The following is a 17,704-nucleotide window of genomic DNA, read 5'->3' as shown; positions in this document are numbered from 1 at the left end:
TCGATACGTGGCATGGGTTCAAAGTATTGATGATACACGCAATATGCCATATCCACAATTCAAAGGTGTGATAGTATACTTGTATATGGAATCATTTTCAGAATTCAAGATATGAACCAGATAAGCCTAGGAAGGATATTAATGCCTGTATCTGGTGTATTGGCGAGTTAAATCGTTCCTTTTTTTTTTCTTTGCTTGCAATATAAGCATCGATGTCTTGACGGTATCTATTTGGGTGGCATAAGTAGGGTTAGGATGGGTTGGGTTGACCCTTGACGGTATCCATTAGGTTAGGATTTGGATATTATCCACTTATCTCTCTCCTTCATCTCCACCATTTTCAGAGAACGCAAAAGGTTTAACTAACAGAGAGTAGTGTTTTACAGCTGCAACTCTAGATTTCTACAACACTATGATGTACACTACTGAAGTTTAAATGTTTGTCTCATTTCAATGTTGAAACTAATGCATTTTAAATGTTTGTCTAATTGTCTGTTTTCGATTCAACGACGGGTCACATTTTTCTGTTTGTTTCTTGTAATGGTGCCCATTGTAAGAGGAGAGCTTCAATCCATTTACCTTCGATTTAGCAGGCTCTTCCATAGGGTCTGGTCTACGTGGAGTTACAGGTGGATGTTCTTATAATCAACTAAAACTTTCCACCCAATAATAAAATAACCAAACTTATAATTAATGGGGGCATAAAAGGTGAATAAGTGCATAATTAATGAGAGTTAATGGGTAATAGGAGTTGCAAATGGGTGGGTTGGGTTGAGTTGAATGCGGGAGTCAAGGATTTTCCTTCTGTTGAGGGAAGAAATAATAAAGGCATTATAATACCAGTCAGATTTTAAACGTCCACAAAGATGGTCAACCAACCACCATGCAGTACTCTTTCTCTCTCTCTCTCCAAATCCAAACCCCCTATTATGTAAGGGTGTCAATGGACTGGTTTTGGTTGGTCCAAAATCAATTTGGATGGATTGGATGGATCAACAAGACATTAGATTGGACCAATCGGTCCAAAATATTTATTAGATTGGATTGGACTTGGTCCGTCCATAACAAATGTATATTGTATTAAGTTGGATTAAGCCAATATCTGGTCCATTGATATAAGATAAGAATATATGTATCAATAGATCGGGTTTGGGTTGAAACCAATCTAAATCAAAATGAATTTAAACAGATTGACGGTCCAGACATTGAATTGGACCGGTCCAAATTAGTCCAAAACATTCATTGGATTGGATTGGACCTAGTCCATTTATAATGGACTCACGTTTGGACTGGATTGGATTGGACCAAATCCCAACACCCCTACTATTATGCACCTATCATACCCCACTCATTTCCTACATGCTCATTCACATCTTTTCCTATGAAAGCTCTCTCATTTGGGAGTTCCTGGATCAGACTAGACCTGTTCATGCCCGGCCCGGCCCGCGGGCCTGACCTCGGGCCTAACACAGTAAGCTTGACTGTGTTACGGGCCGGGCTCGGGATTTGTCAAAAAAGCCCGGCCTGGCCCGACTCAGCATTATATATTTTATAAAATACATAATATGTATTTTATATATTATATAAAATATATAAATAATATAATATTTATTGAAATATATATATATATATATATATTTATAATTTAATATATACATTTTTTTTATTTTTTTCTTTATAATTTCTCACTCTCTCTCTATTCAGCCGCTTCAGTAGTAGTAACATTGGCTAAATTTCGGGCTTGGGCCCAAATTGTAGGCCCGATGGTTGGGCCAAGCTCGGGTTCGGGCCTTAAAAAAACCTTTTAATACAGAGTAAAAACCCGGCCCGGCCCATGAACAGGTCTAGATCAGACCATCTAAGCTTACATGATATTACACGCACAGGGGACTGGTCCCAACACTCCAGCCCAGAAATATGCGAAGGCCCTGAAGAGCCTGAACACAAATCCAGGCCCAGCCTCAGAAATTTATGGGCCGGGCCGAGCTAGAAATAATCGCAATTGAATAGGATTGAATAGGACCTCTTCTGACACAGACAGAAAAAAAAAAATGAATCAAATCACATGGGCAGAGCAGTCCATGCGTTACATGATGCAATTTGCCAATTTGTAGTTTTATTTTGAATCTGAAACCATAATAGCATTCGGTTTTCAACTCCTGTTTTCAGCACTATTTAGTAAGTATTAAGAGTCCGGTTTACTTGTTTAGTAATAATTATTTCTGACAAAGTCTGTGGCACTCCAGTCGAGTCCATACTCGGCACATTGGCTCATTTGATATGCATCAGATGACGATCGATGAGGTAGATATTAATATGGAGTATGGACGGCAATCATCACTCACTGCCCATCTTAATCGGGACTTCGTATAAAAATAAAATTTCAAAAACAAGAACGGAACCTACTCGATGCCCAGATGTGTTGCAACTTGCAAGCTACCAAGAAAAAACCCACTATCTCTATCAGAGAGAGAGCGAGACAAACAAGTTTAAGTTTTCCCTTTCCCTAAATACAAACAAACAAATGCAAGGTATGCAACGTAAACACGTCAGTCTCCACGTGTCGCAGTGGACGGTATGGAGGATGATTGGTGTCAAAACTTGCAACCCCTACATAAACAACAGCATTATCACGCTTACGGCTGTCGGTTATTAATCTCATGTAATTAGTCAATCCGTTGCTCTCCACTCTGATAATTCAATATAATTCACAGTGCAGTTGCAGTGCAAAGAGTCTGCAAATTAAACCTGAGCAGCGAGCATAGAGCAAGATATGTCTCAGCTGGTGGATAAGACGAAGAACTTCATAGCAGAAAAGGTTGCCAACGTAAAGAAACCGGAAGCCAACATCACCGACGTCGATTTTAAGAAGGTCAGTCGTGATTCTGCCACCTTCAACGCTCAGGTCTCTGTTACCAATCCCTATGGACACGCTATCCCCATCTGCGAGATCTCCTACACCCTCAAGAGCGCTAATAGGCAAGTTGTATCTTTCTAATTAATTTTCCTTTTTGGCTTTTTGCTATATAATTATATTATCTATCATCTGAATGAATGAATGAAGCAGAGTGATAGCGTCGGGAACCATTCCGGATCCGGGGTCGCTAACTGCAAACGAGACGACAAAGGTAGATGTGCCGGTGAAGGTGCCATACAGCATATTGGTGAGTTTGGCAAGGGACATAGGATCGGACTGGGACATCGATTATGTATTGGAGTTGGGTTTCACCGTCGACTTGCCCATCGTTGGAAACTTTACGTTGCCACTGCCTCGCAAGGGAGAGGTCAAGCTCCCTACCCTCGCTGACGTCTTCTAAGTTATACAACACCACTTGTGCACTTTCTACTTGTTTGTTAATTATCTTTTATCTGTCAGTGTTTCCCTTTCCCTACCCATGTTTTTAAAGATACAGGAGTGTAATAAATATAACTAAAAGGGGTCAATTTTAAATTAGTATCTTGTACTTAATTTGGATAATATTAATTGTGTGTTGGTAATATTTGGACAAATATCGTTAATGTCAAACAAATAGCCCTTTTTTTTACCAATTAGTCTAGGTTGTCGACAATTTGCTTGGTGTCTTTAAGATTTTGAAAGTTTTAAATCACACACGTGTAAGATAATACGGACTGCTAATGACGGAGCCTAAAGTGACAGCTTTAGGTATTCCTATAACATTGGACGGAGCCCAAAGTGAGTTTTACATTAACACTACAGACACGTTTTAAAGTTTAAGTTCGGATATTAAAGTAAGATTATCCCTAAAATTACTGGATATTAATCTGCAACTACCCTTTTTTTTTTTTTTAATCTCATAAATTAGAACGGAGACGTTTTCAATACAAACGCAGTGAAAGTTGCCCAAATGGGTTTAGGGTTTTAACCGTTCAGTCTTACCCTAGAAAACCGTTCAATCTACCCCTAATGGATTCAGTGGACTCAATCCACAGTATTTACAAGGGGATAAAGGGGTTATGAGGGGCTGTAATTTAGATTTTTGAGGGTTTGCACTCTATAGCATTCTAAGAGCCTGAGCACAAGTACAAATATATTTTAGGTTTTAGGGTTTTTTTTTTCACTGACCAAGGGCTCTAGGGTTTTTGGTCAGTGGTCACTCGACATCACTCGCAGACCAGGGACATCAGCCCCCAGGTGCATGGATACCCTAATTACTATAGACTGTTGAGGAAAAGAAAACACCCTCGTAGCTGAAATGCATTGCATGAGGAAGTGGCCATCGATCTTGCCGTTGGGTAAACATTTGCTCTTTTCAATCGATCCTTTTTTTTACGCCTAAAGGCATGTCCGTTCATAAATGCTCATGTAATTAAAAAATAGTTGTGTTTTTTGTTTTTATTTTATTTAAATTAATATATTTTATTTTTTTAATAATTTATTAATTATTAAAAATATGTATATATGAGATTTGATTTATTGATAGAATTCGAATTCAAATCGAATATTACCAAATTTGATTGGATTTTTAAATCGGAACTGATCCGACATGATTAGAATCTGATTCAATTCATTTGTATCTCTAGTTATAACTATAAAATGTGTAAAAAAACCATTCATTCATATCATTATAGAAATCGAAACAGTTAGAGCATCGCCTAACGAGCCAAAGCAGGTTTGAATTGGCACTGGCACCAGCAACGAGAATCATATGGAAACGCATTCGTAGCAAAACCAATTAAAAAGTATTAATCCTCTCCCAATTCGACATCTTGCATGTTTAAAGGGAAAACAAATGAAATCCCACAACACCACATACAAATTCAACCAAGGCCCAACAGAAATAAGAAAAATATTAAAAAATAAACAAACATTAGAATGATTAGAACCATATATCAGAAACCTTCTCCATAGGTCTGGACAAATGAACCTCTCCAACAAACACCAATAATAAGAGAAATAAATGAAAACTAGCGTCTATAAATGTGAGAGAAAAACTCTCACGCAGAGTGAGAAAAAATTCATCCATAGATGTGAAAGAAAAACCCTCACATAGAGCATGAAAGACAACTCTCCATCCATTAATAAATTTGACTGAGTGAAGGTTTTTTCAATCGATCTTGTTTGATCGCAAAAAGGGCCGAAAATATTTTAGGACAAACTATCTGAAAAATATTTTTGCTATTTTTATAATAAAAAAAAAGCTTTGCAAAGACAATCTAAAGAGGCAAAGATAATAATCAGTAAATATTCAGGTGGAAAAAAATTCACGTCTATTTTACGGAGACAAACGCAGCGAAAAAACAAAACAGCTTTGGCTGATAGAGAATAATTAATAGTAACAGTCTAACAGACATAACTGCGATAACTAGTTACCCTTCACACACAAAGAACGACAACGATCAAGTTGTAGAACCAAAGCAGCAGGAACAGGTTATTTCGTTGACAAAGTAAGCAGGGACCATCATGAAAGGTGCAGAGTGGTAGAAGGATGTCGGAAAGCTCAATATGAATTATATAATAGGATTTTGGATGCCGATTAGTATTCATGTTTTCATTAAAACTTAAAAAGAAGCTTGGAGCAGTTTTATGTAAGATGGTGCACAGTGCACTTTCCCAATTACTGTGTTAATAAAGTGTCATATTAAATTCTAACATACATACGGGAAACCAACAAGGAAAGAAAAATAACACGATATGATGCTCATCAGCCTTGTACACACCTATCCATCTTGTTCTTCCATTAATGGGAGAAATGATAAACAGATTAACTCTGTGCTTAGCGGAAAAACAAAGTAAGGGAATATGGTAAACAGCGAAGCATTATTGTGTACGCGCTCCGACAAGTATCGTGCCTCAACAGTACAACTGATCAATCAACCCTTACCCTGAGAGCGCAACGAGAAAAATAAAGATTAGATAAACAAATAAAAAGAAAAAGAAAACATTCCAGCAGTATCCATCGACAATCATAAGCATCAAACTTATCAAGAATCTGCAGTTACAGCGTAGCACCCTATCGTCCAACTCAGTCAGCCTGAGTATCGATGCTTCCACTTTTCAAACAATTATATGAAACATTTGGTCATTTGCCCAATGAAAGACTAACCATTCATTTTTAATATTTTTCTCGTACTGGACCAGGCGGTCGCCAAAACTTGGTAGAATACCCTTGATCTACTGGCCCGTGCAATCGGGCACAAATCATTTATTGGTTCAAGCACACAATGTTTTCAAATGGTTCATTCAGAAAAACAGTAACAAGAAAGCTTTTGTAAATGCTTTCACACGATACAGATACCTTTTACCAAAAACAAAAACAAACAAAAGATACTAACAGACACAAGATGAATTTACGAGTCTATTTTCTAAAATCCCAGAAACGTATCCGGTTATAGGTGTCCAATAAAATATTGTTTTTACTATTATCAAAAAATAAAATATTGTTTTTACGATAGTGTTCCAAGTTGGGTGTTATTTCTTAAGATTTATATCTTGTTAATTTTAATTATTTTTTAATATGTATAGATTTTTATAAATATAATTCAGACATACAGAATTTCAGATAATAAAACATCCAACCGAACGTAATGACAGCAACTAGGTTAAAAAATCACCAATAATATTTATTTCGAAACGAAGGTAATGAATGCTCCGGTACCTTGTGTAGTGGTGTTCCAGGTCTCAACATGTTGCTGCCAAATTTTCCTTTCTTATCAGCGGGTTTAAGTATCTGAAAAGAACATGTCAATGAGTCATCCACACTCATCATGGCACCGGCATTATCAAACTCCCCACAATAGTTTGGAGCTGAGAATATTGTCACCAATTGTCTTCTTGCAAAGAACTCATAACCATCTTCTACAACCTGATGGCATATTATAAAGACGATCAAAATATTAAAAAACATTAATCAAAACAAACCACTGCATAACATGATCAAATAGGTTGGAATATCGTGATTCATTGAGCTATGGTGTTTGAACCATGCGGTCAAAGGTCAAATTGTTCGACCAGCATTTACCAAAACTTACAAAGACCACAAAAGTTGGTGATCGTCCCTCCATCAATAGAAATAAAAAAATATTCTGGTGCTACATCAGAAATCAGATATACTTGGCATGTCATACACAAAAAAAGCAGGAAATATACAGTGTCTTCATGCCAAAACTAGCACTGCAAACAGTATCCATTTGTTCAAATTTGAATTCAATGCCATTAAGGGTGATTTGATTTCGATCCTGTTCATAATTGGATCAAATATGGATCCACTCCTATCCAATCTGATAAAATCTAATTTAGTTCGATTTAAATAAGCTTAAAATTTATATTGCATCTATCAATAAAGTTGGTTTGAATGTGTGTATTTTATTAAATGGTCATGGGTTCAAGTTTCATGCGAATAATTTTCAATTTATTTTGTTCATAAAATACAATATCAAAGTTAATTTTAGTTCATTTTATTAAATAATATGTAATATCTTGATCATCTTTAGTTTAATTTTTTAATATTATTTACTATTCAATCAATCCAAATTTGAATATGATATATCCAATGGATAAGATCTGATTTGAATTCAAATATAAATGAATCAAATTTTGATCTACCCATATTCAATTCGATTCACATCTGCTTGCAGCCCTAGCCAAAACCAGCCTGAACCATGATTAAAAAAAACAACCTGATACGACCCATTGCCATCCCTAACCCTATATAAACATCTATTCAACATATGCAGGTATTCAAAAATAATACAAAGCTAATGAAGCAAGGCACAAGAATCATAATATGGATTCAAATTGCATTTACCTGATGGGCACGGCAAATGAGATCAAGGTCATGTTTTTGAAGGAATTCGCTGACCTTATCAGGTCCAAACGTATAAGATACACCTCTATCATTTTCACCCCATCCTTGGATATCCTTATCAGGATCAGACCATAGCAAATCACAGAGAAGTCCCTGATCAGGCACATCAGCAGGGCGAGCAATATTCCTGATATGATCCAAGTTTTTCAAATCAGGAGATAATCCTCCATGCATGCACAGGATCTTCTCATCAATAAGAGCAGCCACTGGCAGGCAGTTGAAGCAATCTGTAAAAGTCTTCCAGAGGCGGACATTATACCTTCTCTTGCATTCATCATAGAACCCATAAATACGGTTGATGGAAGCACATTCATGGTTGCCCCGAAGAAGAAAAAAGTTCTCTGGATATTTGATTTTGTATGCAAGGAGAAGGCAAATGGTCTCTATGCTCTGCTTACCACGGTCAACATAGTCTCCCAGGAACAAATAGTTTGCAGCTGGTGGGCTCCCACCATACTCGAAAAGCCTGAGGAGATCAGAATACTGGCCATGAATATCTCCTGCCAAAAGAACAATGCAGTTCAGTAACAGTGATATTGTTATCAAAGAAAAGAGAAAATTTTGTGACTTGATGGAAGCAGCTATCTTATTGAGGGGGTTTCCATGTTAGACGCGTGGACACTGGCATAACAGAGGGGGCTCTTCTTTTTGTAACATCTGTATTATGTGATTAAAGAGCATTCAAAACACTACTGTAAGTGTTTTTGTTGAAGTATTTTAGTTATTCTCCACTAACGTGCCACAAGATTCTATGATTAGAATAGCCTTACCAATGGAAACCATGGACCTCAAAATAAAACCCCATGTTTCCCCCTTAAACAACCTACTGTCTTCTATCAAGCTTCCCCCCTCAAGAAGATACTATTCTAAATGCAACATTTTGAATTTCTATTTTCAATTCCATATGTTCAATAAGTTAAGAATTTGCTATTCCTGACATTATATTATTCCTGTAATTTTTCAAACTCCATATGTTCACTGCTAAAGAGAGGAAAAACTGAAAATATCAACCCAACTTAAACATATTATTCCTGTAATTTTTCAATAACAGATGCTAGTAATATGCGCATCTGTGCTACTTAACACACAAAATATGTTTCAATAGTATACATACCAACCAACTCCAATAAACTGGATAACTCATGATGCCCATAGTTTTCTTAATCATTTTTGTCAGTACATAAGAGGAGGGGTGGGGTTGTTTGTACTCCCTAAAACAAGGGAGAAAAACCAATGTAAACCACCCAAGGAACAAGAGCTGAACCAAATAACAAATACAGTGCATTGTTTCAACGTAAAATAATTTGTTCATGTAAAGCATGGTTTAAAAGGTCCAAAATAATTCTTTTTTTTTATCAGTAATCAAAGATTTCATTACTTAGAGAAAAAAGATAATACAGAAACATGGGCAGCCTCGGCTACCAACAATAGAAAACATAGACAAATTGATGATGTCTCACAATTGAGCCCAGAAGCACTCTGCTCTGTTTGCCCCTTACTTTGCTAGATGGTCAGCTAAGCCATTTGCTGACCTAGGAGCCCATTGAAATATCAGCTGCATATCCCTTGAGAACCTCTTGAACTGTTTGAAATTGTTTCTGAAAAACCAAGGAATCATCTCGTTCTGCTTAAACCAACTTATTACTATTTTGGAGTCGCCTTCAACTATTAGCTTCCGGAACCCCATTTCCAAAGATTTCTGCATCCCATAAAGTACTGCCTTCAATTCTGCTGTTACAGAGTCACACACCCCAATGGGACCTGAGTACATTTCCAAAATCACTCCGCTTTCATTCCTTAGAACCCCTCCAATTCCAGAGGGCCCTGGGTTCCCAAAATTACTTCCATCGAAATTTAATTTCAGGAAACCTACCTCTGGGGGTTTTCAAAATGAAATATCTCCATTGCCATGAGTACCAACAAGAAATATCACCAGAATATATCTTGACATATTCACCAGTGAGTTAAAATCTTCTGTATTGATCTTATTAAATTTTACTTTGTTAACAATGATCAAAAAAGTTTTATTTTGATAATTATATCAAAGCAAGATTTTCAATTTACATGTAACTAGAAATCATCCAAAATTGTTTTAATATGATTCTTCTCTTCAAACACATTGTAAAATCATAACTTCTATATTAAACAAAAATAATTATCAGACAGGTAATATATAATAAATTCTAAAACCAAAAATTTATTCTAAGTGGAAAAGGTCATCCTTAAACAATGTAATCATTTTAAAAGCATCATTATCACTTTACAGAAAAGTAATTGTTTAAAAGAATATGTCCTTTTATAATTTTAAAAAATACTAACAAGTACTTTCATAGATTAACATTTAGAATGTTATAAAATTTTTGTGGTAAACCTACTGAAAATTTCAGCATTTCTGACATATTTCTTTTTAAGTGGTTGACACTTCAATCAAGACTGACATCTTAAACCTTACATGCAAGTATAAAATATTGAATGAATGATCATCCAAATTTGTTCTACATACAAGGGTGGCACTGCTTCGGAGTTTATGGAATAAAAGAAATGATAGAATCTTCGGCAACAATAACCAAGAGATCGACATCATCACTGATGTTATTGCTAACAAGGTTGCCCACTGGATTACTACAAGAGATTAGTAAAAAGGTTTCACTATGGAATCTATCCTCTGGAATTGGTAGGCAGCTACAAGTCATGTATAACAAGGGCACTGTTGCAGGATTAGATTCCACTAGATAGTGAATTAAACAAATTCAATTTTGATGAATGTGATCTAGGTAATGCAAGGACTTCAAGCATTAATGGGTTTTTTGACATCATGATGACACTATATTGCTAAGCTTCCCAAGTCTTGTAGAGAAAAGTAACACTTGAAAGTGACACCTGCAGTAATTCAGATAATGCAAGAAAAGAAGAAAAAGAGGAAGAGAAAGAAGAAAGAAGTTTCAGCAATAGGTTGTGGAAGAAGAAAAGAAGAATTCGAACTTTTCTCTCTAGCCCCCTTTCATCACTCTTATTAACTTAATTCTAAGACTAAGTACAATTACTTGGATGCCCTTAAGGGGACGGCCAACACTAAAGAAATAATTAAAGAAAATAAAAGAAGGCCCATGACTAAGGCCCATAACTAACAAACATAACTTTTAAACACTACTTGAAAGAAATAAAGAACAACTAAAGCCCATTCGGGCCCATTCTCACTACACTCCCCCTCAAGCTGAGCATAGATGTCAAACATGTCCAGCTTGCTTACATAATGCTGAAGCTTTGCCTTTGGGACTCCCTTAGTTAGAAAACCTACTAGCTACTCTTTTGATGCAATGAAAGGTAGACGCACCTCTCCTGAAGCCACTATCTCCTGTATGAAGTGTCTATCTACCTCAACGTGCTTAGTTCTACCATGCTGAACCGAGTTGTGAGCAATGTGAATAGCAGCTTGGTTATCACAATAAACATCAGTGGCTCGTCACATGAAACACCCATCTCATCAAGGAGAGATCTAAGCCATAACAACTCAGAAACACCATGGGCCATAGCTCTATACTCTACCTCAACTGAAGATCTAGCAACCACTGACTACTTTTTGTTTCTCTAGGAAACAATATTTTTGGCTACCATAGCACAATATCCTGATGTGGACCTCCTATCATCAACATTTCTTGCCCAATTAGCATATGTATATGCTTCTACCTTCATGTGTTCATGTTTAGCAAATAATATACCCTTCCTAGGGGTTCCCTTAAGATAGCATAACACCCTTTCTATAGCATCCATATGTGTGTCTCTGGGAGAATGCATGAACTGGCTAATGGCACTGATAGCATATGAAATGTCTAGACGAGTCGTATATATAAAGAAGTTTCCCTAGTAATATCTAAAACACTCCCTTGTTAGCTAAAAGTTCACCATCATTAGTTGAGAGTTTATGATTCACATCAATAGGGGTAGAGGAAAGTTTAGCACCAAATTTTCCAATGTAAGTAAGAAGATCTAGCACATACTTCTACTGAGAAATAAAGATACCTTCCTTGGACCTAGCAACCTCAATACCAAGAAAATGCCGCAACTCCCCTAAATCTTTAATTTCAAATTCAGAACTGAGAAACTTCTTGAGAGCACTAACTTCTTCTATATCACTACCAGTAACCACAATATCATTCACATAAACTATAAAAAATGTCACCAGAGTGTCTTTTCTCTTAACAAAGAGGGTATGATCTGATTGAGTCTGAGAGTAGCCGAACTAAACAAGAGCAGCCCTAAACATGTCAAACCAAGCACATGGAGATTGTTTCAGTAAAGTGATTTCTTCAATCTATACACCTTACCCTGCATTTCCTTGCCATATATACCAAGAAGAAGGGACATATAAACCTCTTCAGTGAGATCACCATTCAGGAATGCATTCTTAACATCAAACTGATATAGAGGCCAATCATAGCTCACTGCTAAGGATAAAAGAATTCAAACCGAAGTCATCTTAGCAACTGAGGAAAAGGTCTTAGTGTAACCTATCCCATATACATGAGTATATCCCTTGGCAACAAGACGAACCTTATACCTCTCAATTGACCCATCTGCACAATACTTGATAGTGAAACTCACTTGCGCCCAACAGGTCCCTTCCCAACTAGCAAGTCAACAATATCCTAGGTATTGTTTTTATGAAGGGCTTCTATTTCAGTACTCATAGCATCCCTCCATTCTGGTGTGGCTAAGGCTTCTGAGATAGACTGTGGGATGGATTGAAAGGAAATTGAGGCTAGAAAGACATAGTGGGATGGGGACAAAAAGCTATAGGAAAGGTGTTTGGAAATACAATGAGTTGTGCATTTCCTCTTACATTTTTTTCTCAAAGCAATGGGTAGGTCAAGGTTTGGAAACGAGGGTGCTGGTGGAAAAGGTGATGGACATGTCCTCTCTTTAGTAATTGGAAGCGCTTGAGACTCAACTGGAGGTGTGGGATCAACCTGCGTTTGCCTTAGCCTTTGCCGTTGGTACCACCTCTGAAGAATAGGATGAGTGGAAACAATTGGAAGACTAGTAGGAAGAGGGGGAGGAACAAGAATGGAAGACCTCAAAGGAGAAGATCCCTCCACGGGAATGGGGGTAACTGTGGAGAGCTTGACACAAGACTCAACTAGAATTGGCAAAGGGATGAAGAAAACAATTCAAGATATCTCTCACCCTCAGAAGGACGACTATCAAAAGGAACTGACTATGCAAAGGTGAATCCATGGAAACAAACTGGGTGCCACTAATGGAATCAAAACAACAATACCCTTTTTGTGTGAAGACATAACCAAGGAAGATACACTTAATGAGCGTTGGGATCAATCTTTTGTCTTTTGGAACCAGGAATGTGGACATAACAAGTGCAACCAAAAACCCGCAAAGGAATAGAGAAAATCTCAACACCAAGAAAGAGGACTCCAAAAGGAGATTTTGACTGCAAGACTCGATAAGGCATGCGGTTAATAAGGAAGGTAGTTGTTAAAATTGCATCACCCCAAAACTTCACAGGAACATGGGTAGCAAAAAGAATGCTCCTTGCAACTTCCACAATGTGTTTGTTTTTCCTCTTCACCACTCCATTTTGTTTTTTTTTTTTGATAAATTTCACTACTCCATTTTGTTGTGGAGTGCGAGCACAAGAACTCTGATGAACAACCCCAAACCTGTCAAGATAAGAGGAAATGTCCTCAAAATATTCCTTAGCATTGTCTGACCGGAATATTTTGATGTGGGTATTAAACTGAGTATGTGTTCACGGAACCGTTGCACAAGTTTAGGCACTTCAACCCAAGAACGCATAAGGTAAATCCAAGTATATCGTGAAAAATCATCAATAAATAAGACGAAATATCTATAGCCACCCATACATGGTAAATGGTAAGGCCCCCACACATTAGAGTGAACAATATTAAAAGGAATAGTTGATATTTTATTACTTTAAGGATAAGTATTCTTACAATGCTTTGAGAACACACAAGACTCAAATGAAGACTCAATAGACTAATTCCTTTAAATAATTCTAGAAACAACCGACTCAATGAGAAAAAAAAGACAAATGGCGCAAACAACTATGACATAACATAATACGACTAGTGGACTCTGAAACAAATGCAATTCTCTTAGGTTGTACTTGGCTTTGCTCAAGCATGTCTAACAGATAGATCCCATTCGCCTCATGGCCACTCCCAATCACCTTCTGAGATTTCATGTCCTAAAACACACAAAATGAAGGAAAAAGGGTCACACTGTGTAGTTTTCCTGCATCCACCTTTCATAGGTAGGACCATAGATTTCTCTGGTTATCGAGGGTTTCCGGGAAAATTTTCCAAGAGCCCGCCTTGGGCTTCAACTAAGGATGAAAAACCTCCACAAAACTCTCCAAAAGCCTTCTTTATTGGGCTGCATAAGTAGCTGATTGATCAACCGGTCCTCCATACACACTATGTATGGGCAAAGAAAGGAGAAAAAGGTCGGAAGTGAGAATCCGCTTTGATACCAAGTTGAAAATTACACATGCAGTAATTCAGATAATGCAAGAAAATAAGAAAGAGAGGAAGAGGAAGAAGAAAAAAGAAGTTTCAGCAATAGATTGTGGAAGAAAAAAAGAAGGGAAGTGAGAAAAGAAGAATTCAAACCTCTCTCTAACCCCCTTTTATCACTTTTATTAACTTAATTCTAAGACTAAGTACAATTACTTGGATGCCCTTAATGGGGTGGCCAACACTAAAGAAATAATTAAAGAAAAGAAAAGGACCTAACTAACAAACATAACTTTTAAACACTACTTAAAAGAAATAAAGAACACTAAAGCCCATTCGGCCCATTCTCACTACAGAAACTTTCTAAGAGAAGAGTTTGTGGGTCTCCTAAAAGGCCTTAAATTAGCCTTCTCATCTGGCTGGAAGGAACTGTTGGTGGAAGAAAACTTTCAGGCATGCTTAACTGATTAGATGTTTAATGTACAAGAGGGTTCTCAGCTCCTCAGGTTGATTCTCAAAGAGGCTAAGGTTTTTTTTTCAAGTGGATAAGTGGATTCTAGATCAGCTAGTGCCTTAGAATATTCATTCACTGGCTAGGAGAGAGGTAAAAAGAGCAGAACTTGCATGGGGCAAAAGGTCACAGATAGAGTAATAGGATTGAGTTTTTCATACAGATTTTTCATGTTTATGACCATTGTATTGTTGTTCTGCACACAATGTACATGTTTGTTCTCCTACTACTTTTAATATTCTTATAATAGAGGTTTCTCTCTAAAAAGGGTCATTACCTAATGTTGTTCCCAGATATCCAAATCTTGAGAGGGCTGGGCTGAATATGAACCTGATCTTTGACTTTTTTTTTGCAGAAAGTGTAAGTTAGAGATTTTACCATTGGGCCAACCAATATAATTTTCTGATCCTAATTGATAAAATCTAAAAGAAATGAATACAAATGGTTAGACATAAAAATTAGAGCTACCAATAAAAAACAGTTATACATAAAAAAGGCCATATCCTCTAAAAAGTGAACTCAACAAAGCCTCATTGCCATATTGAGTTGGCTGCAAAGTCCTCTTTCACCGTTCTACTCCATAAAAAGCCATGTCCCCTGTCCAACTGTTGTCTCCTTTAATCACTTCTCACAACTTTAATAGTGTCATTTTCATCCTTCGCCTACTTCTTCAAGAGCCGTGAACTATAATCAAATCAATCCTCAGTGGTGTTGTATGGCCAAAGGCCCCACAAACCACATGGTATACCTTTCCTTATTTTGTCCTCCTCTCAAAAAAAATAATAAAATCTTACTCATAGATTTCCACCACTGCGCTCATTTCAAATATTGTATTTCTCTAGTCTTTTTTTATGAAAAAAGTTAGATATTTCTAGTCTTGCTTGCCATTCATCCATCTCAAGATCAACATCTCAACCAAAGGCACTTTCATTCTGAAAGGATTTGACCGATCCAATTCATTATTTAATGGTTGGAGTTCCATTATCTTTGACTAAGTTAGGGATTTGTTGTAAGTTTATCTTTTGTTTCTTACTATTTCTCTATGTATTGAACTCTTTGCACTTTCTTGGTCTCAACAAAATTCTTTAATTATTGCTACATAAAATGACCATTTCACTTTAGTTTTGAATAGCATTTGAACAAACACAATGCCTCATCTAAAATGGAGTCATTTCCGGTCATTAGAGGAGGAAAAAAGAATAAACTTTTTATGTGAAAGACCATACAATTAGAAGTGGCTCCAACACAATGAAAGACTATACATATAGGACCTTTTTATGTGAATCGTTAATCCCTTCAAGCAATTTTGAGTCTTTGATCAATATTACAAAAGGGAGGATTCGTTGCATGCTCCAATTAATTATGAACATATATCTTAATGAATGAAACAGCTTGTTACCTCTTCCAACGGTACTATGAAGATCCCTTTTTTTTTTTTTTTGTTAAACCATGTACGTTATAACCAACATTTGACATCATGTTTTACCATTCCTCAGGAACAGTTGGTGACAGTCCTTACTTTACATACCTGAACGAGTATACGCAATCGGCTCTGCTCTTCCACACAATAAAAATCTCTATATTGGTCGAAGAAAAAGAGAATTACACATAGTACAACTTTAAATACATCAAAGAACGATCAATTACCAAACATTAGCAAAGAAAATCAGAGCTTAATCAAGAGAGGCAAGAGCAGCCATCAATCGTTGAACTTCAGACAGAAACCAAACACAGCAGATAGTGAGACAAAACAATAATCATTTCTCATGTTACATTACCACATATCTTTATGGGGGCTTCGAGCTCGAGGAGATTGGGTTGGTTGACAAAAATCTCCTTGGACGAGGTGCAAAGCTGCCGGATTTCGGCCTCGGTGAGTTGGACCTGCTTCGACGCCCGGGCAGTCTTTGCGTCGAGAAGACGCCTAATGATATCGTCCAACAAATTCTCGTCTATTGGCATCGCATAAATTCAAAGATTAAGAAAAAAAACCTAGTTTCTTCTTCAGTTGCTGTTGTTATCTCCTTGAAGCCAAATCAAAATGGTTTTCAGAAACCAGACAAAGATAAAAAGGAGGGAAATACTTATATCGTATCCTTGGGAAGTTAAAAGACGGAGAGCATCGATACGGGTGGAGAAGTAGACTTCAGAAAAAGCTTCAAAATGAAAAGAAAATGACAAATATTTCAGCCAACAGAGGAAGAAAGAACCTCCCTCATCTCCCTTCTTTCTCTATCTCCGACTCTCTAATCCTTTTATCCCTTTTCTTCTCTGGTCTAATGTGATAGATTCCGTCAGATAGTAGTGTATGTACTTTGACAGGATTTCACAAAGACCTGGTAAGACTCAAGAGGATTCCGTCACTCACTCTTCTCTGAGTCTCTCCCTCGCTCTGCCTCTGCGTTGTAAGAATCAACTCACAGTTCCAGTATTAGGTCAATGATGCTTTTTGGGGGTATGTGGCCGCCTTCCCGTGTCACTCTGGCATTCTCCCTCTCTAAAATGAGCGGAGGGGGGATGGAGCACCTTTCTTCTTTCTTGTGGGGACCTCTTTTTCTTTTTATTAGGGATAGAGATCAGATGGACGACGGGACGACGAGGCAGTGGAGAGAGCCCTAGACCAGTAGAACTTTTGGTTTTTTGGGTGAACGACCAGTAAAACTTAAGTCCAACCCTATCTGTCCGTGAACGCAGGTTACGCAATCGCTAAAATGCTTCTCATTGGTAGAATCGTCTGTCGAGTGTGATGTGATGCATGAAAGATTCCAATCGCATGCTATTTGCGTGAAGTCTGAGCATCAAGTCTTCTCTTAACTAAATATATCATTCCAATCTAATGGATTTTTTCACTTAGTATATGCTACCGCAAATTAGAC

General features: G+C 37.1%; 2 protein-coding genes across 2 annotated transcripts; one reads left to right on the top strand and one right to left on the bottom strand.

The window, feature by feature from the left end:
- The first annotated feature begins 2,636 nt into the window (after positions 1-2,636).
- LEA14 (Late embryogenesis abundant protein) lies at positions 2,637-3,454 on the top strand. Its single transcript, XM_010263091.3, has 2 exons — positions 2,637-2,979; positions 3,068-3,454. The coding sequence occupies exons 1-2, from the start codon at positions 2,774-2,776 to the stop codon at positions 3,315-3,317; spliced, it is 456 nt and encodes a 151-aa protein (XP_010261393.1). The 5' UTR covers positions 2,637-2,773; the 3' UTR covers positions 3,318-3,454.
- Positions 3,455-5,541: 2,087 nt separating this feature from the next.
- On the bottom strand, positions 5,542-17,455 carry LOC104600239 (serine/threonine-protein phosphatase PP1). The gene is made up of 4 exons (XM_010263093.3): positions 16,607-17,455; positions 7,767-8,326; positions 6,618-6,824; positions 5,542-5,844 (listed from the first exon to the last, which is right to left on the bottom strand). The coding sequence occupies exons 1-4, from the start codon at positions 16,788-16,790 to the stop codon at positions 5,833-5,835; spliced, it is 963 nt and encodes a 320-aa protein (XP_010261395.1). The 5' UTR covers positions 16,791-17,455; the 3' UTR covers positions 5,542-5,832.
- Positions 17,456-17,704: the final 249 nt, after the last annotated feature.

Source organism: Nelumbo nucifera, chromosome 1, assembly GCF_055504915.1.
Source record: "Nelumbo nucifera cultivar China Antique chromosome 1, China Antique-T2T, whole genome shotgun sequence".
Lineage (NCBI taxonomy): Eukaryota > Viridiplantae > Streptophyta > Magnoliopsida > Proteales > Nelumbonaceae > Nelumbo > Nelumbo nucifera.
Note: the sequence above shows the minus strand (reverse complement) of the source record. Positions and strands in the feature narration are given on the sequence as shown.

Excerpts from the sequence above, each read along its gene's own strand:
- LEA14 (XM_010263091.3), top strand. The coding sequence starts at position 2,774 with ATGTCTCAGCTGGTGGATAAGACGAAGAACTTCATAGCAGAAAAGGTT. Across the intron at positions 2,980-3,067 it reads ACCCTCAAGAGCGCTAATAG|AGTGATAGCGTCGGGAACCA; the intron begins GCAAGTTGTATC and ends TGAATGAAGCAG.
- LOC104600239 (XM_010263093.3), bottom strand. The coding sequence starts at position 16,790 with ATGCCAATAGACGAGAATTTGTTGGACGATATCATTAGGCGTCTTCTC. Across the intron at positions 8,327-16,606 it reads AGCCCCCATAAAGATATGTG|GAGATATTCATGGCCAGTAT; the intron begins GTAATGTAACAT and ends TTCTTTTGGCAG. Across the intron at positions 6,825-7,766 it reads TCATTTGCCGTGCCCATCAG|GTTGTAGAAGATGGTTATGA; the intron begins GTAAATGCAATT and ends ATATGCCATCAG.